At 34.2% G+C, this 26,737-nt stretch overlaps 1 protein-coding gene across 1 annotated transcript in view; it reads right to left on the reverse strand.

Moving 5' to 3' along the window:
* Positions 1 to 3,797: 3,797 nt before the first annotated feature.
* The window catches only part of PPP1R3A (protein phosphatase 1 regulatory subunit 3A), a 67,361-nt gene continuing 44,421 nt past the window's right edge, over positions 3,798 to 26,737 (reverse strand). The window contains exons 2-4 of the mRNA XM_001366999.3: positions 8,624 to 8,682; positions 8,402 to 8,526; positions 3,798 to 6,463 (exon numbers count right to left, since the gene is read on the reverse strand). Of these exons, the coding sequence (XP_001367036.2) occupies positions 3,800 to 6,463; positions 8,402 to 8,526; positions 8,624 to 8,682 (2,848 nt within the window). The 3' untranslated portion in view covers positions 3,798 to 3,799. The remainder of the gene's footprint in view (positions 6,464 to 8,401; positions 8,527 to 8,623; positions 8,683 to 26,737) is intronic.

Genomic DNA, 26,737 nt, shown 5'->3' on the forward strand with positions numbered 1-26,737 from the left:
TCTCCTGGTGTGGATACTCATTATGTCAGTGCTGGATATCTGTAATGTTCTCAGTAACTTTTAGTCTTTGAGAGTTTCCTGGAGTACTGAAATATTAAGTGACTTGTCCAATAGTCCCATGGCTATTATGTTACAGGAGCATGACTTGAATCTAGTGGTCTTGATTCTGAATTTGGCTCTCTATCCTCCCTACCACTCCACCTAAATTGATTCTTTAATTTCAATCTTCTTCAGCTGGAGAGGTTGTAGTACTAAGCAGAATCTCCTTCCTTTGCAACCATAAGGAAAAACTAGAATATGGTCTCATAGTAACAGAACAGGATGACATTAAAAACAATAACAACAATAACAAAATTCTTTCTGTAAATACATTCATGTTAACACTTAGCAAATGTCCATCCCTTGAAGGTGAAGTATATTGATCACATCCACTCAGGTCCTGAAAGAACCATATACAAAAGCAAGCACCAAGATCTTATACTCAGTCTTGAAATATGAGAGACAAAATTCCTTCAATGCACCAAGTCAGTGTCCAAACTGGATGATTTCATAAATAATTCTACAGGAGACAGTCTCTTATAGTCAGGAAAATCCATTTGCATCAGATTTACTAGACCTTGTTGATCTGCTTTAAAGTATTTAGTGAAGTAGTAAGCATCACGTGAAAAAGATAAATGGGTTAGTCCTTGAGGTAACAGTTGACTCTTGGTTCCAGTCATTTTTTATTTCTTTAAGTGAAGAGTGAGTGAGGACTTTGAAATAGCCAGCCAGCCCAAAAACTGGGAAAGAGATAAAAATAATCAATGTGATTGCAATGATGTATTGCCATCATTGGGTCTTGATTCCTTTAAAAAACGATCAAGCCTAATCCATCTGTCTCCTTGAGAGAGAAGAAATCATGCAATTGAACTTGTGGTACTCTCTCCAAAAAGAGATTCCTTCTTAGGCTTTCCAGAAATGTCTTAGAAGTGCTTTTTAAACAAGAAGGAGATGAGGTTGTCCATTCTTTGTGCTATTGTAATGTTGATAGGTGGGAACAATCCTAGTGGACTTGCTTTCTTTTACAATAAGGAGACTACTGAAAAGGATGGGGATGGCTTATACAAATTTGAATTTCTAAACCAATTATTTTTACTAGTGGCATAGCTCATGCTGCTAGTTAATTTTTAGAATTTTCTTTCTGACGTAGAGCCAGCAGACTGGGGAAGATAGAATATGAAGGTTTAATAATTCACATTTCTTATACAATTCAGGCAGTAGACATGTAATTCACCTCACTTTGCTTACTACAGTGCCACACACCCTTTGGGCAATCAACAAATGCTTAGGGATAGATGTTGATGGCAATGATACTTGTAAAGATTACACCTGCCACGTTAATTCAGGGATAGATCTTAGATAAATGGAGATCTGCTAGTATTCACTGTATGCCATTTTTCCTATTCAATTCAGTGATGTGACCAAAACAGACTTGCCTAAATCTATCTTTCAAACCTTTTTACCTATCAAAATTTCCCCAAGTGCTTATCATTTTATTTCACTGTTAATGTGAAAATTGCTCTGTAAGTAGTGGTTGAAAAGTCAGTGCCTAAACCAGGGACTTTTTTTTCACTGCACTCAGATAAATAAACAATGGAATATGTTTTCCATCCAAAGGAGGTTACTGATAGTATACTACAAATAAATACTGCAATAATTTTGAATGTAAAAATTACCAAAAATCAAATATAGGCAGTAGATGAATCACTTTGTTCTTTGAATGAACAACCGTAGTCCAGACACCTGTGTTCGATAAAGCAATATAGTGTTTTGTAATAATAAGATATGGCATATTGACTAAAACCCTTAAAGGTAGAATGCAAAAATCATACCATTAAGACCTGAAGAAATGCTAACATTAACTACACTCTTTCTCCAAACTTTGTATAGACCTGTCAACAAAATTATCAATCCTGCAGTTTTAGAGATAATAGTCTAGATATTGCCTTCAGTATTCCACCTGTATTTAAATGAAATTATGCTAGCTCAAACAATCAAATATTTGCCTCAAGTTCTACCTCAGGATGTTTATATATGTTAGTCTAAAAAGCTAGTGTCAGTCATTTAATCTGAATGGCATTTGAAGGATGGATAGAATCATATCATCTGGAATCTGAAATTATTTAATATGAAGAAAGATACATTCTGCCATTGAATGAGAATCAGCTAAAACAAAATTTATTATAATTATCTCTTTATGCAACAAATCCAGGGTTTTCATTAAGAAATAAAAAATAAAGTTTGAGAAATATTTCTTAGATATATGTGACTTTTTGCATAACTTGTGATCTTTTAGTTTTAGCCTTTGCATGATATGAGATATGTCCATGTTGTCTCTGATGATGAATTAGGCACTCTCTCCACTTCTCTGAAACAGAGAGATGAGAAGAGTGATACAGGCAGAGTGATTTGTAGCAAGTCTCTCTCATGGTCTCTGACAGTTACTAAACAAACTCAAATATACCTAAGTTCAGTGCTTGGGAAGGATCCAAAGGGTGTCTGAGATAGAATAATGTCATCAAAATTTTAATATTATCTCCACTCAATTCTACTGTTCCATAAAATTAACAATATGTAATAGATATTGCTAATGTTACAATATATCAGAAGTTTATTTCCTGCTAAATAATTTTTGCAACTGCTTATTATCAGTTTCAATATCAATTTTATCCCTTTAATAAACTAATAAATTGGAAGTTATTATTTTAAATAGTGCCTAGCTATTGTACTTCTGTGTATAAAAATATGACAATTTCTTTTTGGAGACTTTTAGTGTTTTAGAGAAAAAAAGAATTTAAATCATACTTTTACTTTTTTTTTGTTTAAGAAAGAAAAAAAATCATTTCTAAATGTACCATGTTTAGAAAGTTCATTTTTTTTACTGTTGTTATATAATGCTTTATGCTTGATAGGAAAAAATGCTTTCTTAAAGCAATGCATATGAAAAAGTGAATTCAAATTTTCTACCTCAAATGCTATTTGTCAATGAAATTGTTCAGTTGTGCTACAGAGTCTACTTTACAATATTTAAAAAATAGGAAGAACACTCACCCAAAAAAGTTTTGTGCATTTGAGTAATAAGCTACCAGTTGTTCCAGTCATTCTTAGCTTTGTGGTATGGTAGCACCTACTTTTATCTTGCCAAAAACTAACCTGTACAAACTCACTCTGTTTATTGTGCGTGAGCTCTGTTTTCCAATATGCAGATAATGTCCTTAAACAATGAAATGGAAATGAAGAGAATTATTTGCTCTCCCAGACTGTTCTGGGAAATAATGCCAACACAAGTGGGAAATATGAAAATTCTATGACCATTACTTGGGGACTTAAGAAGTCCTCGTGCCATTGGCTACATTTAAAATATTTCTTAAACTGTTTTTTAAAACCTTGGGGGGGATGGGTTTGGGGGAATGAAGCTTTATTGTAAAAGAAATGAATGCAAGAAAATGGCACTTTAAGTAGTGAAGAGACATGAAGCATTGCATCTTCATAGCCTGCTAAGGAGCAACAGCTGTACCTAATTTTAACTTGACGTGCTTCAGATCTCATATTCATATAGGTATTTAATGATCCAAACATAATGGTCCTATATAGAATAATTACTTATATGAAGGAGTGAACTTCATACACATTCCTTTTTAAACGATCCTTCAAGAGAAAAACTGCACTGGTTCTTTGAACAATGAATATTCCCTTTTAACAATCAAAATGTTTGGGACATAATATCTTAGATTTTAAGTGAATAATAAATCCTGTAAGGTTACTTCTTTTTGACAGGTTCTTGGGGTTGCCCTCCTTCCCAAGACAGCCAGTACAATGAAAAAAGGTAAAATGCCAAGCCAATCATTAGGTCATAATAGTAGCTTGTTAAGAGAAACAGAAGGAACAAGAGAAAATAGAGTATTTTAGAGTTGAATTTTGAAAGCAGAGACTCACTGGCCAGAGTTTGGTTGTCCTGGGTAGGGAGAATGGAGGAGTCAGAACTGTTACCTAGCTTAAAGCTTGAGGAGGCTAATTCTTGTCCATAGTTTATTAACTCTTCAGTTTCACAACTTGTCTCTTCCACCTCCTCATTAGGTTCACTGATAAAAATCAGTGGCCCTAAAGATTTTGCCATGTTATTTTCTGCCTGTTGAAATCTTTCAGCTCTGAACCTTTCTTTCCCATCACTGGAAGTCAATATTGCTGAACTCTTGTGATATTCTTGAGGTACAGACCCAGGATGGAGATTTTTCTCAACACACTGGGCTTCACTGTGCAGATCACATTTGCATTCTGATGTAGTGGAAATGGACTTGAATGGCATGGCAGCCATTGGATACTCTATAGTGAATGTTTCCTCATTGGATTGAGTTTTATTAAGATGAGTGGAAACAGGAGTGCTATTCTGAGAACAAATGCTTCTTTCAGAATGGAAACTTTGATGAGCAAGAGGAACCAAACCGGCATTCTTCTGAGGAAGTCCTTGGGACTGACCGTGGCATATATTTTTCTTCAAAATTTTTGGAAGAGTAGGTAACTGTGCTGAGTAGAAATCCAGTTCTGAGCTTGCTTTTCCATTCTCAGGAGTGACCTGCAGAGATTCTCCTACAGTTGCAATATTTCTAATGCCATCCTCTGCCCTGTCAAGTATTTCCCCAGGATTGCACTGAGACATGGTTTCTTCCTTTCGTTTTTCATCTATGTGTACATTATAAATACCTAAATGTGATTTCTTTTCAAAGTCAATGTCATAGATTACATCCACTGAATCCCGATGACAAAGGGTATAATGTGAATCATCATTTCTCCCTTCATGTGGATCAAACGCTGTTTCCTTTTCCTCAGTGGGCCTGTCACTTAGAGAAGTCTCTTGAGGTAGCTTAGCAATTATTGCTTTTGCTCTAGCAGACATGCTTTCTAGAGTACTTTCTGATGTTGTCTTAATTATATAAGCTGTACCTGCTTCTGCTTTCTCGGTAATACCATGATCAGCTACAGAAGACAGTTCACATCTCACTGTTTCTTGGCAGGTAAACAATTCTTCTGTAGGAGTAACATTCGGGCTCCTTGTTTTATCTCTTATTTCCCACATGTCTTTACCATCTGCGTGCTCCTTGATCTGTTCTGTCCTATTTGTCTTACTTTCTCTTAAAATGACCTGACTTTCCAGAACATTCCAACTTTGATTTCCACATTCAATCTTATTCTGATCATCAGGAATTTTCCTGTCTGATTTCTCTCTTTGATCTTGGGGAAGATTCGGGTCAGGTTGCAAGACGTTTCCATTTTCTGGTAAGCAAACTTGGCCATGAATTCTTTCTGGAGTGTTGCCTTCTGAGTCCACTAGACCACTCCTCTGAGTTGTAAACACATCTTTGTGTTTAGCTAAATCAGTTCTGAGAGAATGTGATCTATCAGCCCTGGAAGCCAAGTCAGAAGAACTAGCAGAGATTTCATTTACTTTGCTCCAAGAGTCATTTAGTGATCTATTACTAACTTGACTCATGTCGTTAGCTCCTCTTTCAGGTCTTCTCCCTTGATGGTCAGTTGAGATTGGCAGCATATTTTCATTTTGCCTTTCACTAACACCAAACTTGATTCTTTGTGCCTCCTTTTCTTTAATGTTTGCATGACTTTTTCTAGAAGTTCTCTTTTCTGTAACTGGACATTCTTTGAAAACATTCATATGGGTAGGCACATAAGAATGAAATTCTTTTGTTGGACATTCCCAGTCTTTGATTTTAATTTCCTTGGTTCTTTCTCCTTCTTTGCCTTGATCAGCATTGCCTGCCAAAGGCAAATTTGCAGTTGGACCAGACGTTTGCAGTTTTTGACCCTCTCCTGCTGGATTGGCATTATCATCCAATACTTCCATGTCACTGGTGCTTAATGGCACTAATTTATTATCCTCTGAAGAAAATGTTTCCAGTGTCATTTTGTGGGCTTTTTTGTAGCTATGAGCATCCTCCTGGCTGGTGAATAATCTATCCATCATCTCATTTCCCATTGCACCATCTGTTTTACTTTTGGAAATATCTACCCATTTTATTCCTTGCCTTTCTGATTCTTCCAAAAAGTGAGAATGTTCATCCTGTTGCTTTACAAGGAGATTGCCAAATAATGGAGTGGTTTCACCACTATCAGTGTATCTCCCTGATGGTTTGCTGTTGTTTGCTAGACCTGAAGTAAGCCCCTCTGCCAACTGGTGACTAACTTCATTTCTCAAGGAATATTTCGGATCGCTGTATAATTCTCCCCTTAAGGGATTTTCTGCTGATGAACTGGAAGACAAAGGCCTCCTTAGCAAGTTTTCCCTCATCTCACCAAGGGTTCGCTGATTTTCAAATTCTTCCACTGTATTTGGAAAATTAACTGGCTCTGTTGCAAATGAACTTTCTTCTTTGCTTGAAGGACTTCTAGTTCTTACTGAGTACTCATTTAGCTTGGGAAAAAATAGAAAATAATGACCAAAAGAATTTTTTTAAATATGTAAAATGAATTAAGTACATTTCATTTGCCCAGCTAGTAAGTCCCAGGCATAGTCCCATTACCTCATTTCATTTATGAAGGTAAATTCTTAGAGGCTTCGAAGCAGGATGATGGGTTTTTTGTTTTGTTTTGTTTTTTGGGAATTCTGCTAAAGTATGATTTGGGAATGTGATTACTAAGGAAAAGGCCAAAAACTAATCACTCTCCTCCCCAGTCTCCAAATATCACATTATATTATTCAACTGTTCTTGCTTGTCATTGCTCTCTCTCCTCACTTAGGATATACACATTGATAGCTCCATGCTAATCAATTAGAGAGTAGCTTCCTGGGTGCCCCTTGCTACATTTACACTTGCTGTAGGTGCCCCCATTACAGTTTCTCTTATTAATATGTTTTCTGCAAAGCCTCTGCAAACTATTAATAGCAAAACGTCACTCAAAGAAAAGTGAGGGAGTTAATGTCTCTGCAAATTCTGTTTTAATGACCCTCTGCCAACTGGTACTCAAATGTATTTGAGCTCTTCAGTGATGCCAACTGTCAGGATTTAACAGTGAGATGCCTGTGTTTTTTTTTCTCCTCATAACTGACATTTGCATGATCTCAATAATTATATGCAAATCTTACGATTTCCCCTTCTTCTCACATAAGGCTCATGTTACTTGTCAACTGCACAGCTGTCTTGCAAGCCAATGCCTGTGGGTTTCACAGATTTGGTTGTATTTCCATCTATTATAGAGCTTCATTGTTTTATGCATTAACATCGGCAAGGTGCAAATTAGCATCTAAATTACTGTTCCCTGTTCATTTATTGGACGTACAATCTCAGTGACTTCTAAACAAACTTTTATATTTGAGCCTGCTCATTGTAATGAGGTGCATTGGTGGAGTATGTGATTTTTCAGGGTCCTTTCATTATATTCTGTGGTTTGAAAAAAATGGCAATGTTAACTTTCAGCTGGTGAGAATTCTCACAATGGCTGACAACTTTGTAGTTACTTAAAGTTGGAGCAAAGTAAATTGCATACTTTTGTGATGCATCCTCCATATCACTCTAGAAAAGGTGGTGCTTTGGGGGAGGGAAGGGGGAAAGAGATGAGCTTTATTTCTTTCCTGCTTCAGCACTGACACTTGAAGAGGCAAAAGTCATTTTAATCTTAGATTATTATGAATCCATGTATTCCAGTGCTCTAAGCTCAAACTAGACACTGGGAAGGATAAATTGTATTATGTGACTCATTTACTGCTATTTCTCCCTTTGTGATGAAAAACATAAGTTAAACCATCAAAAAAAAATCTAAATGGATTGAATGTTCACCGAGTGTGAAATTTATGATAACAAATTTAATACTAAATTGGATGCTATAGCATTTGTTTCTTATTTAAAAAATTATAGCAAAAGGCTCTCTTGTTCCTGCTGGGTAATTTAATACTTTACAGCAGTGTAAACCATTGGCAATCTCATGAAGAAAGAAGTAAATAAAGGAATACCATGAAACTAAAAGAATTCTAGATTATTAGAGCTGGAAGAGACCCTAGAGAGTATCTCATTCAACTCCATTTTTACAAAGGAAGAGTTTATACTTTTCAGGAAGATTAGGAATAGGCATCAATATTGGGTTACTTCATCTATAATTCCTGAAAACCATTATTTAGAGCCACTAGTAAAGAGATAAGAAATAAAAGTAATTAATTTAAGGCTACAAAGACTGAAAGCAAACTCCTGAAATCAAAGTGTCTTTTTGATCAAGATAGAGATGCAATGACAGCACAGACCAGGTTTTCATGTTTGTAAATTGCATTAGTGGATGCTAATGAAAAGGAGACATTTTGCTATCTTTGAGACATAAATGGTTTCATATCCTGTAACACTGTGGCAACCAGAATACTTACCATCAGCTCTAATTCTTTTTCTCTAGATTCATCATCTGCTCTGTTTACATCTTTTACATTTTGACTACTGGCTCCCGTGTCTTCTTTATCTTCATGGGAAAAAATAATTGTTGGGAGAGAGGTATCTGAAAAGTGAGCATAATTATACATTTGTAACACTTTTCTCCTCTGCTATAGGTTATGAGAAAAAATTTTAAATCAGAAATTAAAGAGAAATGATACCTGTAATCCTTGAATTATTACAATTATTCTCCTCTAATATTTCTAATGATTCCTCTTTGCTGTTAAAATAAAAAAAAACTGTTAGTCATTATTCCAAGATTTAGTCATTAAGATATATATTTACTATGTAATGATTATAGTTCAAAAAAAACTGTAAATACAGTACAATCTCGTAGATTTCATTGTACTCAAATATTTTTCAAAATGAGATAAATCTTAAAATCACATAATAACAAATACAGCTATAGAAGCATTGAAAGAAAATAAAACACATTTATAAATGATAATACTTTATTTTAAAACATAATTATAACAAGAAAATCACATATGTTAATCATCATATCATTCATAAACTTAATCTTCACAAGTTTTCTCTAGGTTTTAATGATAAAAGTTCATGAACTGCCAGGCCATTTGTGATTGTGGAAATTGTTTCCTAACATTTCAATTATTAATTTTTATTTCCTATTTGATTCAACCTTCTCAGTTAAACTGATATTACATTAATTATTTTAGAAAAAATCAGCTAACTAAAAACTGAAGGAGGCAGCCAAATTTATACTCAGTTGAAAGAATGTATATATGTATTGCCATAGGCTAATTTTATAACTGAGACTTCAGACCTCTCATATGCAAGTTTACATTTTTTAATGTAAAGGATTATTCTAGATATACTTCCTTCTCTTCATTCGAGATCTGGACTTAAAATACACATGTATCCTTTTTGGTTTAAACTTAACCTTACCTTAGTATACTTAGAAGGTGATTTTTTTAAGTCTTAAAATCACACCCAGTCAGGAAATTTTAGTGAATCTAGTAAATTAAGTCTCATGGGTTTATATGTAGCAATATCTTTAGTAAATCCGTAAGGAATATAGAATTGCATAAAGAGTTTTTTTTTTGGTATGGTTAGAACTGAATTCCTATTCTAGTGGTTTTTTCCCAGTGAAAAATTCAACATTCATACAAGACCGCATCTGCCAATCAAAACAAACCAAAGAAGACGAGAGAGTTGGCTGATTGATTTGTCCAGTGTAGACAAACAAGTTGGATAGCTTTATCTTCGATGTCAAATTTGTGGCCCTGCAATCATGTGGGTCACTTATATTGTTTCAAATTCCCTTTTGCTTATGCTGGACTAGCCTTTATTGTAGTCTGATAGTTATAGGGTGGTTAGCTGTTAGCTTGAAGTGAGTTATTGAATATATCTCATGGTCATAGAAAAGGAAATGGCAATGCCTTATTAACATTTTGACAAGGAAAAATAATGGTTTCCCTATTATGGCATTAAATCTTAGTCAGACAGACAGACAGACAGATAGATAGATAGATAGGCAGACAGACAGACAGATAGAAAGAAAGATAGAAAGATATTTTTAATAAAGCAGTAGCTGGGTAAAAACTCTCACTTTGCAAATATAACTCCAGACTCATTCACATACATGAGTTCTACTCTTTTCAAAATGTGAACTATTAAGTATCTTTTAATAGCTCCTGCTTCCTCTTCATTCCCTTAACAAAACTCCCAATTCCATTTGTAGTAGAAAAACAATAGCATTTCAAAGCTTCCTTTCACTCTTTCTAAAACCAAAATGTTATCAATCATTTTTCCTCAGGTCTCTAAAATGCTTCTGCTTTTGAAAAGCACTCAAGTCAAATGGAATCAAGCTTCCTTTTAGCTCATTTTTGGAAAACATTCATTAGGTACCCACCTGTGCATTGTTCACTACTGAGTATATAATACTTAAGATGATTAAATAGACACAATGCTTCTGCTCTATAGGCTTACAATTTTAAACAGAAACTGTTGATGTATATAAATACACGGTCTGAAAAAACTTGAAGACATAATAAAAAATATACACAGAGAATACTAGAAATCAAATAAAATATATGCATTACACATTGGAAAACAGGCAAAAGAATCCCAGTGACAGAGTAAAAACAAAAACCAAAAGTACTTTATACTCTAGCTTATTATTAAAAGATAATACTTATTTACCTAACATATGTGATCATCAGGGAATGTAAAGTCCAAGTTTCATTGATGTTTTTGATCGAGTTACTAGCTTAATTAAATCGAAACAGAAAAGTCTAATCCAAAAAGGCCCATTATTTGGCTATTAAAGGTAGCTAAAGATAGGGACAGTGCTGGACAAAATGAAGTAGGCACTATTTGTCTCTAACATTCATCATTTTTCCTCACTGTGTCTTTTCCTCCCCTTAGTAGCACCCACTTTTGCTTTCCTCTTCCTCAGGGGCACAATGTTCTCTCCCCCCCCATCCCCTTCCATGAAAACATCTTGATGAGGCAGGCCACCCACTATTCAGGAAGAGTGCTAAATTGGAGGGGAGATGATCTTGGTGTGAATTCTAGCTTTACCACTTATTAGGTCAATATGATATTAGACTCGTCTCCTATCTCTCTGAGCCTCATTTTTCTCATCTGTAAAATGGTTGGATTAATTGATCCCTGATGATCTCATCTCCAAATGAGTAGGATGTGATCATTTTATTCATACCAAGATTTCAATGACAAATGAGGATTAAAGAGCTTCTTTTCCCAAGAATATTTGCATTTTATAAATAAATCTATTCTGAAGCCAAAGGCAAATGAACTAGTTATGGAATTTCAGGAATAGTGAGTCAGTGGTAGTGATCTTCAAGGAAGAACTTCATGATGGCTTTACCATCACACCACAATAGGCACTCCTAATTCACAAAGCTGGTGGTAAGTAGAGGTATATACAGCCACGGCATAGATACAAGAAGCAATATGGAGAAAAGAGGTGGATTTGAAAGAAATTACGAATGTGTACACTTATAAGAAAAAAAATCAAAAAATGTAAAAAGTAATCCTCGAAAGGGTTAAATGATTATGATTCTAAAATTAAGAACATGATGTAAACCACCATTTAAAATCTGTATTTTATTTTATTTTTTCTTAAACCCTTACCTTCTGTCATAAAATCAATAATCAGTATCAGTTGAGGGCAGAAAAGTAGTAAATGTTTCTAAGCAACTGGGGTTAAGTGACTTGCCCAGAGTCTCACAGTTTGGAAATGTCTGAACTCATATTTGAACCCAGGACCTTCAGTCTCCAGTTCTGGCTCCCTATCCTTTGAATCAACTAACTATCCCTTCATTTGCATTCTAAAATAAGAAAATAAAAAATATAATAATACCATTTTTAGAGTGGACCTATGATTTCATTGCTGTAGGGAATGTCTAGTGAGAAAGATTCCTGTTAGCGATGAAGATCATTCTAAGGCAATGAGAGGGCAGGGTCATAGCTGAGTCAGACAAAGGTCTTGCAGCAAGCTTTTCTTAACTCTAAGACTAACTGTCCATCATGCTATGAAGGAAATGTATGTAGTTCATGCTTCTTAAGTTTAACTTGCATTATGTTTTCTCCTTCACTTTCTTAAGCCAAGACAATAAACAAAACTATAAATCAAGCCCTGATTTGTAATAGTTGCTGAATTTCAAGCTACCAATTCTGACATGGAAAAGTTAACAAGCAGATCCCACTCTAGTATACCCCTGATACAGTCTCTCAATAAATAGACAGTAATAATAATACAAATTATGAAGTAATGCCATTAATAGCACTTAAATGTTTGCAAAGTACTTTACAAATATCTCACTCTATCTACTTATGCAATCATAGAATTCTCTATCTTGAGGGGATCTTAAATGTCAAGCAGTCCAGCTTCGTGTTACAAACCCCAAAGAACAGATAGTATGCCTTATTTCCTCTTTGTATATTGAGTGTCTTGCATAATGCATTGTGATTAAAATACTCATCAAGTAGCCAAATATAACCAAAGGATAAAATGACAAATGTTGGAAGAGTTGTATAAAAATGGACACACTAGTATGCCATTTATGGAGCTATAAATTTGACCAGTGATTCTGGAAAAAGATTTAGAATTAGATTTCAAAAATAATACTAAACTGGACATTTATTTTGACTGTTACTACCTATCTATTGGATGGGGAATGTTTCAACAAACTGTGCTATAAGACTATAATATTGAAGGTAATGTGAATGTAAAATGGTTGAAAATGACAAGAAGAATTCAGGAGAGTTGCAAAGAATTTATGAAAAAAGTAAGTAGAGAAAAGAGAGTAGAACACAAAGTATAATTAACACAATGACCACAATTACAGAAAGTGGCACAGAAAGGAAAATAAACTGGAAAGACTGCTGAACTTTCTTTAATACATTATCTAGTTTCTCCTTTAAAGGTAAGGCATGTCTTCTGCCTCTTAGGAAAAACATCATGAATTATCGGTGGAGAATGAGGCTTGCCAACTTGTTGATTTTGATTGACTAGGCTCATTTTTTTTGTAAGAAAATTTGTGGAAATAAGAGATTTTTTTTTTCTTAAAGAGTATCAGTATATATGCTAGATGGCATGGGCAACTAGGTGGCACAGTGAATAGAACAATGAACTTGGAATCAGGAAGACTCATCTGCCTGAATTTAAATCTAGCCTCAGACACTATTATTAGCTATGTGATTCTGGGCAAGATGCTTAGCCCTGTTTGCCTCAGTGTCTTCAGCTGTAAAATGACCTGGAGAAGGAAATGACAGACCATTCCAGGAACTTTGACAAGAAAACCCCAAGTGGGATCACAAAAAGTTGGACATGACTGAAAAAACTGAACAATAAAATCAGCAAAACATCTAAAAAACTAATTCATTACAACATGTGACTATGTATCTTTCAAATGACATTTGAAATATATCTTTATCAAATGAAATCGAATTAAATGAAATTCCTCAGGTTCGTGCAGTTTTTGGCAGAGCCAGTTTTAGAACACATAATCTCCTCTCTCCCTATTTTTTGCTAACTGAATAAAACACAATTTTTGATCTTTGAAGAATAAATTAACCATTAGAACTCAGAGTCAGCATTTCTGAGAAGACACTTCTTCTATGGTCAATGTTCAGAAAAAAACAATGATGTATTATTATTATTATTATTAGTTAAAATAAAGTATAAGGATACCAAGAATGGGAGTGAGAAACAAAATTCTGAAAGCCAAGCAGCTTATTCTTTGAACTTTTTATTACATCAACTCCTGATATTCTAACATTTAATGAAGGGGACTACCCATACAACCTTGGGAACTAAGTGGTATTCTGACCCTAAGTTTGAATCCTGCCTCAGATTCTTAGGACCTGTGGAAATTTGGTGGTTATTTGTTTACTTTAACCCTCAGTTTTCTCTCTTTGAAATAATAATAATAATAACACCTATTTAACAGGCTCATTGTAAAGATCAATTGAGTTATTAATTTATATATATTGTTATTAATTAATATATGTAAATATATATACATATATCTTTAGCTATATAACTTATGGTATCATACAATTTTCTAAACACACAAACATATGTATAAATATATATATATATATATATATAATAAAATAAACCTTATTGCCAGATGGTTGGTCTGCAGATAATGATTTTTAGAGGCAACCAAGATTACCAATTTTTTAGAAACAATTATCCCTATAATTTTAGGGACCCCTAACACCATTAATTAAGGCAAATAGAAGTTGTGCTATTATGCTTTGCATTGGAAGAGGGAAGGTCAATAAAAATAAAAATTTGAAGTATTTAATTATTTTTAAGATAGAAAGGGAAAGGAATCAGAGAAGAGTAGAATACTAACTAAATGGAGAGAAAATTGTACCAAATAAAATGATATAGACTAAAAATTTTCAGATAAATGTCTCATTGTTTTTCAGAATTCCAATGTGGCAAGAATTTATAATTTGAATGATTTGAAATTTTTTTGGCCTTATATATAGACCAAATGTCTTATAGTACCTGTAGCTTTTTGTGAAAGTCATATTTAGGGTGTTATGTGCTATTAGCTAACTAAATGGCCGACCTTAAAGTGCCATTTAAATGTTGTTGTTATTATTATTGGCTATATCCAAATAACCTATAGTCCATCCCTCTAAAATCATTGAGTATGAAATTTCCTATTAAAGGGCTCAATGGACCCTTTATTATTTGGTTAAAAGTAAAATGCTATTAAAGACCAAGTCCAAACTGAACTCATCTTTCTCCCCAAATTTTCTCTGTTTTTTAGGGCACCACTATCCTCCCAAACTTCCCTATTATTGTTGAAGTTACCATAACCCTCCCATTTATGGAGGCTGGCAACCTAGGTGCCATCCTCAACACTTTCTCATTCAACATATCCAAGCTGTTGTCAGGTGCTGGTAATACCTTTCATATATATCCCTTTCTTCTTCTGACCTCACCATCAATCTAGTGGAGGTTCTTATTATCTTACACCTGGATTAGCCTTCTGGGTCATCTCTGTGTCACAAGTCTCTTCCACTCCTGCCTATTCTTGAGTCAACAGCCAAATTGATATCCCTAATGAGCAAGTGTGACCATACTTCTCTGTTTCCCCACTCCCACCCCCAACTCCATCAACACTAGAGGCTTCGTATTACCGTAAGGGTCAAATCTGAACTCCTCCACTTGGCTTTTAAAGCATCTTATACTTTACAGTCCAGTGACATTGGCCTTAGAGAAGATTCTTTATCTGCCAACTCATGCATTTTTTCTGGCTGTCTCCCATGCCTGGAATGCTCTCCCTTCTCACCATTACCTTCTCGTTTCCCCGGGGCTCTTTCAAGTGTCAGATAAATGTCATCTTCTATAAGAAATCTTTCTCAGTTCCTTTTAATGCCAGAACTTTCCTTCTGAGATAACCTCTATTTTACTCTGTATTTATTTTTAGGTATATATGCATATATGTATGAATATGTGTGTGTGGAGTTAACTAGCTAGATGTGTTATTACATATATCTGCTACATGTCCAAATGGTTATATAGTTGTTTATCTACTGTCTCTCCCATTAGAATGTGAGCTCCTTGAAGGGGGGAATGATTTCTATCTTTTTTTTAAATCCATAATGTTAAGCACAATTCTTGGCACAAAGTAAGCATTTAATGAAATTTTGACTCGACTTGAAAGCCAGGTTTTTTATCAGCTTTTCAGGCACCTAACATCATGGTCACGTATTCCTCTATCACTAACCAGTCGTAGATATGTTTTTTTTTTTTTTAATGTCCTTACCCTCTCCAGAAATAGAAATTTTGGATTACAAAAGAAATTGAGTGAAGAACCTATGTCCTTGCTGGAAGAGTAACTCAAAGAACAGACACTGATAGTGATTTCTCAGCATTGTCATCTTCTATGAAGGGCAAAAAGCTTACAATGAAAATCAGTTGAATGTGATTTCATAATGCTGCAAACCAAACCAACTAAGATGTGACATCTTGGAATCCATTCACAAGCACTTATTTTCTATTTGAAACACGAAAGGCATCGTGCTGGGTGCTAAGGATACAAACATAAATAACCCAGTCATATAATCATGCTAAAACATAACACTGACTTTTACGGAGCAATCATGAAGAGTTCTTTACTTAAGAGAAATAAATCAATATATATATATATGTATATATATGCACACATCTTTGTAAAATAAGGATTTCTTTATATGTATGACTGTATAGGTCATTCTAATTATAGTAAATATATAAATTATAGATTAGTGATGTAGCCTACAATGGCACAGCATCACTCAGGCATCTTTCCAACATCTCTATCAGTCAGGCTAGAGCCTATACAACCAATCAGTCTCTATTTCAATATGATACAGGCTCTGCTAACTTATTCTCATATGTAGCAGATGAACAGATCCTAGCAAAAGAGTAGATTTGCTTAATAGCATTTGGGATTTTAGTCCTTCCTTGGGATGTTCCCTTTCCATGGCTAAAATGTCTTAGGGACAATTTTTTTTTTTACTAATAGGAAGCTCTGGATAAAATTGAAGACTAGAAATATAAATTATGAGAAAAGCTTAGACACTTTTGAAGAGGTATAGAGATTCCTAAAGGCACACTAGAAAACACAATTAAGAGATTTGACCAAATAACACCTAATGAGGAGAAAAATAAAGCTTCTCTTTGCCCATTTTCTTTTGCATCACATTGCCAAAACATAACTAGGGGAGAGAGGTGTGACTAGAAGCTTTGATCTAGGGAGCAAAATTTAGAGGCAAACATTATTTATACTCCTATAGATAGAACAACTGAACTTACCACCTATTTGGTGTAAATGATCAGTAAAAATAGGGAGCTACAAGATGTCATGCTTATTCTTCAGTTTCAGCTACACCCCAGGTGAGTTCTTCCATTGTTCTTATAATGCCCTGAGGTTTCCCTCTTCTCCATTGAATTTCCCCAGATGCCAAAATTACTAGTTACAACTCGGCACTTTTCAAACATGCATTGAAAGTCTGGAAGATATTATTTAACCACTAGATCTCTGAGAAATATCTTCAACCGAAGAAAAGGAGGCTTTAATAACAAACTTCTAATAAGGAAATCATCCTGAATTCTAAATGTCAATGACTGGCCTCCTTTGAATTCACTCTAAACAGTAACCCTCCTTCCCCCACTCCCATTCAACATCATAAATTTAGATCTAGAAAGGACTTTGGAGATTAGTTGAATGCCTTCATTAAAAAAAAAATAAGGGGGCAGCTGCGTGACTCAGTGGATTGAGAGCCAGGTCTAGCAATAGGAGGTCCTAGGTTTAAATCTGACCTTAGACACTTCCCAGCTGTGTGACCCTGGGCAAGTCACTTAACCCCCATTGCCTAGCCCTTACCACTCTTCTGCCTTGGGGCCAATACACAGTGTTGTAAGACAGAAGGTAAGGGTTTAAAAAATAAATGAATAAATACATAAAAAGCAAACCCAGAGTTGAACAAGGTCAGATGGTGTAGGATGAAGTGCTACACCTGGAGTCAGGAGACTCATCTTTCTGAATTCAAGTCTGGCCTCAGACACTTACTAGCTGTGGGTCCCTGGGCAAGTCACTTAATTCTGTTTGCCTCAGTTTCCTTCTCTCTAAAGTGGGCTAAAGAGTGAAATTGCAAAAAACACCAGGATCTCTGCCACAGAAGACCACAAATGAGATCGTGAAGAGTCGAAAATAACTGAACAACAACAGGATCACATCAGTAATGAGCTGCCAATCTAGAATTCTCATCTAAATCCAATATTCATTCCACTGTATTGCAGTTCTTTTTCTGATTTTGAAATGCTTGTAATTCCCCAAAACTAGAACTATCAACCTAAACAAAAGTACCAATACAAAAGTCCCAGACTCCCTAACATCAGTTATCTTCTTTAGCAGCTTAGAAAGGAAATAAATACAATTTCATAATCACAGTGTCAGAAGGACTTCAGCAGTCATCTAGATTAATAAATGAAAAACAACCCTCATCTCTTGAAGGGTACTAAATGAAATGACATTTAGGCATTTCTTAAAGACTACGAGTGAAGGAGAACTCAAAATTTCCTTTGCTAATCAGTTGTGGGTTTGTGCCTATGAACAGCTAATATTCTCTTACCCTGGCAAGATGATCTTCAGACTGAGTGGCAGTGGAGTATAGTGGACAGGATGCTCAAAAAAGAGTAAAAGTTAAAAAAAAGTGTTCAAATGTTGTCTCAGATATTTGGTAGTTATTTCAACTTGGACAAGTCACCCACTAGGCTTCCTAAACCTCATTTCCTTCATCTTCCTTGGCAGCAGTGGCTTAGTGCTAGAGTCTTCACTTCTTTCACCAGAGACTCAATTTTGCTTCCTGACCAATGTACTTCTGCTGGGAAGCAGCTTGGCAAGGTGGAAAAAGCATTGGCTCCAGAGAAAGACTTAAATTCAAGCTTCACCTTTGTTATTTATTAGCTGTGTGATTAATAACAAGTTATTTGCTATCCCCGAGCTTCAGTTTCCACAACTATAAAATGAGAAGATTGGTTTAGACCAGAAGTGTCAAACATGACATATGTGACCCTCATTCAGTCCACAAACACACCTTAGTGAGGTCTCAACCAGATTAAATGTAATTAGGGAGATATTTAACAAAATAAATAAAAATACAGTCATTTGTTGTTCAATTGTTTCATTTATGTCCCATTTTTCCCCCATCTGGAATTTTCTTAGCAGAGATACTGGAATGGTTTGCCATTTCTTTCTCCAGCTCATTTTACAGATGATAAAATGAAGCAAACAAGGTTAAGTGATTTGCCCAGAGTCCCATAGCTAGTAGGTGTCTGAGGCCAGATATGAACACAAGAAGATGAGTCTTTCTTATTTTAAGTCTTGTACTTTATCCATTATACTTTTTAGCTGCTCCATTAAAACAAAGATAAATATTACGTTTTAAAACTATGTTATAAATAATCATATTACCTGCCATCTCAAGGAGGGGCAAGGAGAAGAATGGAAAGAGAGAATATAGATCACAAAATATAGAAAATGATTATTAAAAATTGTATCTACAAGTAATCTGAAAAGGAAAAAAATATAAGAAGATATATCAGTGGCTCCCATTTCCATTTGATTTTAAATTTTGATTTAGATGGCCTCTAATATTCCTTCTTTCCCTAAATCTGTGGTCTTGTGACCTTCTCCTTCCAGAGTAGTCTAATTATAATAATACTTTTCTTTACATAGTCTAAATTTGATCCTTTGGAGCATCCCATCCTAATTCTACTCTTTGAGGCAAAAAAGAACCCCTCTAATCCCTCTTCCACATGATAGTCCACTAAGCACTTAAAAAAAATCTTACTTCTGATTTTTTTTCTTTTCCTGACCAAATATTTCCAATTCCTTCAACAAAACTTTATGTAGTGTGGTCTCCAGTCCCTTTATTATGCTCTCCTGTGAATGCTCTCCTGCTCATCAATATCCTTCCTAAAATGAAACCTAGAATTAAACACAACTAACTAGGTTAGAATACAATAACAGTTAACACCTTGGTACTATGGTGTCATAATATTCAGTTGATACCTATTGAGTTCACAGTCTCTTAAAAACTACAGGTCTTTTTAGACAGACTACTATCTAGATATTGTTCTTTTATTTGTATTTATAAAGTTGATTTGAACTCTCCAAGTGTAAATCTTTTTATTTTTACTCATATATTACATTTTATTAGATTAGATGTTGTTCTAAACTAACAGGATAAGTTTATGTCCTTAGTTTTGTCATACATTAACTATTCTTCCCAGCTTTTTGTCATCAGTCAATACAGCATGCATACATCTATTCTATTCTCTAATTTATTGATTAAAATGTTAAATAACTCAAGGCTAATCACAGATTACTGCAGTACTCCTCCTTTCAAGCCAATAGAGAGCCATTATTGATTGCTCTTAGTTAAATCAGTTTAATTTGTTCAAAATGCATATGACTTTATTCTTATCAAATTTACATTTCTTTTTTGCATAAGAATTACATTTTGCTAAAATCTAGGTGAATAATATCTGATGTGACTGTTACCTTGTCAAAAACAATGAAATTATCTATGTCTAGCATGATGTATTTGTGACAAAAATCTATATGGATCAGTGTTTCCTTCTCTATTTGTCCTTTAACCATCAAATGAAGAAACTTTTCAATAGCTGAAAAAGGCTTTTAAAGTCATCTGCTCTAATATTTTATTTTGTAAATGAGTAATTTGAAGCCCAAAATTGTCAATTTACTTCTCCAAAGTTACACAACTAGAGGCAGAATTTGGAATTCAAACCCAGAATTTCTGGCTTCAGAACCAGCATCCTTTCTACTATGTCTCATTGCCTCTCATCTTCATTGGCATATTCCTTTTGAAAATTAGAAAAGTTTTAATTTTACTTCTTTGATATTATGACACCTCTTAAGTTCTTCAAGATCTTTCAAAGGTAACTGAAAGTTGTTAAAAAAAAAAACAAATCTGCCATATTTATCAGGAACTTAGGAATTACAAGCTCATCAATGACAGGTTGCTTCTGTCTTCCCATTTACTTTGGGTAACAATTTCCTAGTAGTCATTTTGATTCTGTCCTTAGAAATCCAAACATCATTCCCCTTAGCAGAGAAAACAGAAACAAAACCAAAATTGAATAGCTCTGACTTCCTTTTGTCCCTGTGATTTGAGAACTCAAATACATTAGATTTTATACCCTGATAATAAAAAAGAAAAGCATTTATTAAGTACCTAATTTGTGTAAGACATTGTGCAGACAAAGATATACTTTTAAATAATGGTACAGTAATAGAAAAAATAAGTTAAAAATGCAATCCTAAAGGCCAGTATATATTTTAGGAATCATACAGATAAATTATGTCTTCAACATAGTAATTAGGCTTCAAAACAAACTAACTATCTATTGGACAACTTCTTTGTTATGTCTTCCACGTGGACCTAAGACTATCATAAGCTGCTTCCTAAAGTTTTCTTGGTAACAGCTATGATGAAGATTGAGAAAATATTGTCTAAACATAATCACCCATAAGAAGGCTTCTAATTGGCCAGTTTACACACTATTTCCTGTAGGATACATCCAGAAATCTATACAACTCTTCAATAATGAATTGCTAAATTCACTTCAAATGCAAATATCCATCAAACAATGTTTAAACAGTCAAGTGCTGTACCAGTTTCTACAAATACAAAGACATGCAAAATAAAAGTTTGTTTTGAAATAAAGGGAATCCAAAAATAAACATTAGTAACTAAAAGCAAGTATATAAAAAGTAACTCTGGGAGAGAAAGGGAACTAACCACTGAGGAGATTGGAAATTTTCACTTGCAACCTATCAACAAGTAGTTACTAACCTAAACTTGAAACTTAGAAAACCTGATTTCAAGTCCCATTTCTGAAATATACTCTTCGTTCCTGGGTAAATCCTCTAGGATTATAATTTCAGAAAAAAAGTGCTGACCTGAATTGAAAAGGAAATACATGAGATTTCTCTATACCAATGAAATCATAGGTCTAAGTCCTTTCCTTATTTCCAGAATCTATCAGAGTTCCTGACAGAGTTGGTGCTTAATAAATATGTTTTTACTGATTGACGATGATGAAGATGATAATGATTCCCCATGAAAATGTGGGTATATAACCTTGCTTTCCTGTAAGCCTCTTTTGACAGCCCTGTATTTTGTGCCATGGTGTAGTGAAAATTGTGACTTCTGAGTTAGCTGAATGCTAAATGAAACACTGAATACCTGATTAAAGGACTTAGTTTAAGTGTACAGCAGAGACTTCAGAGACATTGTGCTTGGTAATAATAATATATAAATAATAAATGTTGATTAACTGATTGAATTGTGGGGAGAGAAACTCCAAGGAAATAGTCGAGACATAAACTTTTGAAAAGTGGTTTGGACGCTGTAGAACCTTACCCATGTATGTATAAGAGGAATGCAGTCATATTTCTTAATGTCTAAAGTTCACAATTCTAGACTGTTGAGAGGAGAATCTCCCCAGGATGACATAATTTCTTCTCCACTAAATCTAGCTGAGCTCTAATATCAGTCAAACGAAGGGTTTAGTTTTTATTTAATTTTGGAGGGGTATGTCCTAAGCAATAGAACTTCAGATTTGTGTTTTCTGTTTTGCTTGGATAAACGGGATTACCCGATATTCCCTCTTTATGATGGTCTTTTGTGTAGCCAAAATTTGGTGAAGAATGTAAGTGTGAGTTGGTGAGTATAAGTTAAGATACCCTCTTAAGAATTATTTGGGGAGGTTAATTCTTAAATTAGACCAATATCCACAAATGGAGATATTTGAAGGGCTGCAATAGAATTTTACCCTAATTGCCCTCTTGAAGACTGAAGCTTTAAGAAAAAAGTTTATTATTTTTTTTCCAATTACAGATAGAAACGATTTTTAATATCTCTTAATCTTGGTGGTTTTGACCTGATCTAAACCTCCTCCTAGTTAGACTACATGCAGTATTGGCAATAGCTCTTCTATTTTCCACAAATGTGGGCTAAATAGCAGATCATATTAAAGAGTCAAGTACTGTATACCAGGTTCTACAAATACAAATACATCTTTATCACACATATATTCTGTATCACACGGTATCATATTAATAATATAGCAGTTCCTACCATTTCCACCATTCATTGTAGTCTGCTTCAATTCCAATCAACACTAATTTTGGCTATTAGAATAGGTTGGCACAATACGATCAGTCAATATTTATTAAATGAAAATCAAGCAGCATACAAGTACCATGATAAGTTTCTTTCACAGGGCTCTAGTATTATCCTGTATTGTATGAAGACCTTCCTCTCTCTCTTCACCTTCAAGATATGCTCACTCTACAGATACATTTATAAAAAGCATGCAGATCTGATGTGACAAAATGACCTAAAGCTCTTTCAGTCAGGGCAGATAACAGGCTTAGATTTAGACAGCAAAAGCACACCTCTGTTCCAAGTGGAATAAGAAAACTGGCATAAAAAGGATGATTTCTGAAGGGATTCATGAATGTTGTGTTCATATTTCTTTAAAGCTTATCTTGAAAACACTTAGCACTGCCTGAACAGAACAAAACTTGGAGTTCTTTGGCAAGACCACTCATACTCCATGAAAACAGTGAATAAGTAAATGTTCAACATCTCAAGCAGTTGAGTCCAGTCAATTCTACTCAGACTTTGTGATCTCATCCATTCTTTCCCAATAATGTCCAAAATAAAAGGAAAGTCATTTTAGATAAGAATGAAACTTAAGAACAATGTAATTTAAATTGGTTGTGAGACTATACATTAAATGAGCCTACCTAAAGTTTTGTTGAGAAGACTTTTTTGTGAAATTTAACCCTGTTAATCTTTTTCACTCAAGAAATGGAGTTTTATTAAAGGTAGACAATTAGCATTTACATATCTCTTAAAATTTTGCACAGCTTTTTATATATAATATGTTTATATAATATACATAATTACATATTATATAGTCTATATATTATTTGATCCTCACAAGAACCTTGTTAGGTAAATACTTCAGGTGTAATTATGTCCTATTAACAGATGGTGAAACTAAGGCTTACAAGGTTGTTACTGGCTAGTAGTCATAAAACTAGTAAAGGTTAAACCTTTGTTTGAATCCTGTGCTCTCTTATTTCTAGGTCTAGCATTTTTCTATTACACAAGACTCAGTCTTCACCCACTCTTACCATCATCCCAGCTTTAGCTTACACCTCTTTGATATAAATATTAAAATAATAATACTATATATTACATCTAAAATATTTCACAAACTGAAAGGAATTTGGAACTGTGTTTAAAAAAAGTTACTAAACTGTGCTTGCCCTTTAATGCAGCTATTCTACTGCTAAGTCTATACCCAGAAGAGACTTGAGAAAGAAGAAAGGGGATTATATATACAAAAATATTTATAGCAACTCTTTTGGGAGTGGCAAAAAGGAAAAAAAAACATCTAGAAACTTAAGGCATATCCATCAATTGACCATCTTTTTTTGATGACAACTCTTAGCAATGTCTCACTAAAAGTTTTAGCAAGGAAATGATTCAAAATCTACTGTGAAGTCATGTCAACAAAGGTCAAATAGTAGTTAAAGTTCTACAAAAGATAAATTATTTTTATTATAATATTTTTGATTGATAGAATATCAAGGAGTTCATCTTAACTATACATCCCATAGATAAAAGATGCTCATTATAAAGAACAATGGTGCCAAACTGAAATAGGAACGGGGGCAATTAAGCCACGCTTAAGAATCCCTGGGGGTTGCATATTGATTTGTTTTAAAATGCAGTATTTTCTGTCTTGCGTTGTTTTTATTTATTTTCTTAAATATTTCATGATTACATTTTGATCTACCTTGGACCATACTTGGGAGTATTGTAAGCTCCATGTAGCCAATGGTCATAGCTCACATTTATATAGTGCTCTAAAGTTTGCAAAACACATTATAAGCATTATATCACTTTATCCTTTCAATAATCCTACAAGGCAGCTGGTATTATTTTTTCCATTTTTCCATTTGATGAAACTGAGGCAGGCAGAGGTCAAGTGACATGCCCAAGGTCATAAAACAGGTAAGAGTCTGAGGCAGAATTTGACATATTTTCCTGATTCCATATTCTGTCCTCTATCCACTGTAACACCAAGCAACATTTGAATATAAATTTTGAACAGACCTGGTGGATGAAAACAAATTGATTTGCCCTTATAAAACTTCACAGTGCTCTTACTAACTCAATATTTCACCATAAAACAAAAGTTTATCTTTTTACCAAATATCCTAACTGTGATGCTACATATGTTTAAGTCATAAACTATCAAAGTCTCTGAAGAATGAAAATCATAGGTTACCCAAAGGCCAAAGGAGAGGTATATTGTGGCCATAAGTAAACTACAATCAACCTAGAATCCCATGGAAGAAGTGATATAAAAGATATAAAATATAGCATCAAAGAGATGTATGAATGAAAAAAGATAGATGGATCTTCGAGCAAAAGTAGGGAATAACTGTTGGATAGCCTACATGTCATACTCAGTTGATATCTGAGTAATCTCAAGAGATCTGGAGATAAGGCTCCATCATATTGGGTGTATCATTGTGGAAGACTTACAAAGTATACAAACAGGAATTGAACAGATATCAGTCTGCATAGGTAAGTCATGTTCTGTGTCATTAATAGTAATACATATATCAAGGTCATCATATATCTTTCAAAATCTGAAAGCAGCATTTACAGAGAAACCATTGTTGAGACTTTTCCAAACTAATATTTTGTTTCTGTTATTTCTGTTAGTTCCAAACATGTATTTTTGAAGAAATGGTTAGTCTACAACATCATCCTATTTTGAAATTCTACTCATACTTTGGTGAATTCATGATTTCCCTACATGAGCCATCTCATTGCCCATGAAGATCTCAAGCCATCCATCTTTTTCTTTAGAGTTACATGTGTATTTTACATGTTTTATTGTATGAATAAAATACTATTGACAAGAACATTTTAGAAATTGATTTTAATACAAAATCCTACAGAGAACAATATGATAAGAAAAAACAAGAACTATTACCAAGACTTTGATTTATTACATTATAAAATACCCCAAAATTATGATAAATTGTAAAGCCCCTTAGGGAACCAAAGAAATATGTAGGCATTCAAGGAACCAACAAAAATATCATTATATTAATAGTCAGATGACTTTTGAATTATTTTCCTATTTTGTATAAAACTATACTACTATATTCATAAGAATTCTGATTATTTCCATTTCTAAATTATTCTATTGTTATCATGCTTGATCTTGAAAATGTACTAAACAGATACACTTTTATACTTTCAAACATGGAAATTCCATAACTATAAAATTTTTACAGAATAAGATATGATAATCTTCTTAAAGAATTCTTTGACATCATGATTTCCTATAGACTCAGCAAGGGGTAATGTAACTTGGGATCAACAGGACAAGCCAATCACTTTTCACATGCCCAAAGTAGGCAATGTACTTTGTGGTTCACCTTGATAAAACCTGAAGTGAACAGACAATGGAGTTTCACTTGACCCAAGTACAGCTCAAGGTGTGCTTTTTAAGGGAAGCACAAAATCATGAATATTTAACAAAATCTTTGAGTCTCTTACAGAGCCAAAGTAGTACATGTCTCTTAAAGTTGATTACTTCCTTCAATTTTTTTCTATCTTTTGATTTAGAAGAAATTGCAAGTGAACTCCATAAATAAATTAAGTGTAAAAAAAAACTGCTTAGAGGCAATTTTACTAACTATAAAGGTTTCAGCCTGGTCATTTACTTTTTCTTTAATGAGTGATAAGGTAGAGAACCTAGTATATCAACAAAATATTAGAGGTTTATGCTCTACAGTCATAGTTTCTGAAGTTTTCTAGTCATTTGTTCTCTTTTTCTAAAACCTTTATTAAGTGTTGGTTCCAAGGCAGAAGAGTGTATGGGCTAAGCAATTAGGGTTAGGTGACTTGCCCAGTGTTGCACAGCTATGGAGTACCTGAGACTAGATTTATACCCAGTAACCCTTGTGTCTGGGCCCAGCTCTCACTCCACCCAGCAACCAAGCTGACCCTACTCTCATTTTCTCTTAAAGGCATCAGGTTTTCCTCTGGAGTAGATGAATTAATGGAACCATTTATTATCCAGCTTTCTGATAATTTAGTTGAGAACTATCCTACCTGAAATGTATATAGTAGAATTGAACTACAGA

Source organism: Monodelphis domestica, chromosome 5, assembly GCF_027887165.1.
Source record: "Monodelphis domestica isolate mMonDom1 chromosome 5, mMonDom1.pri, whole genome shotgun sequence".
Taxonomy (NCBI): Eukaryota; Metazoa; Chordata; class Mammalia; order Didelphimorphia; family Didelphidae; genus Monodelphis; species Monodelphis domestica.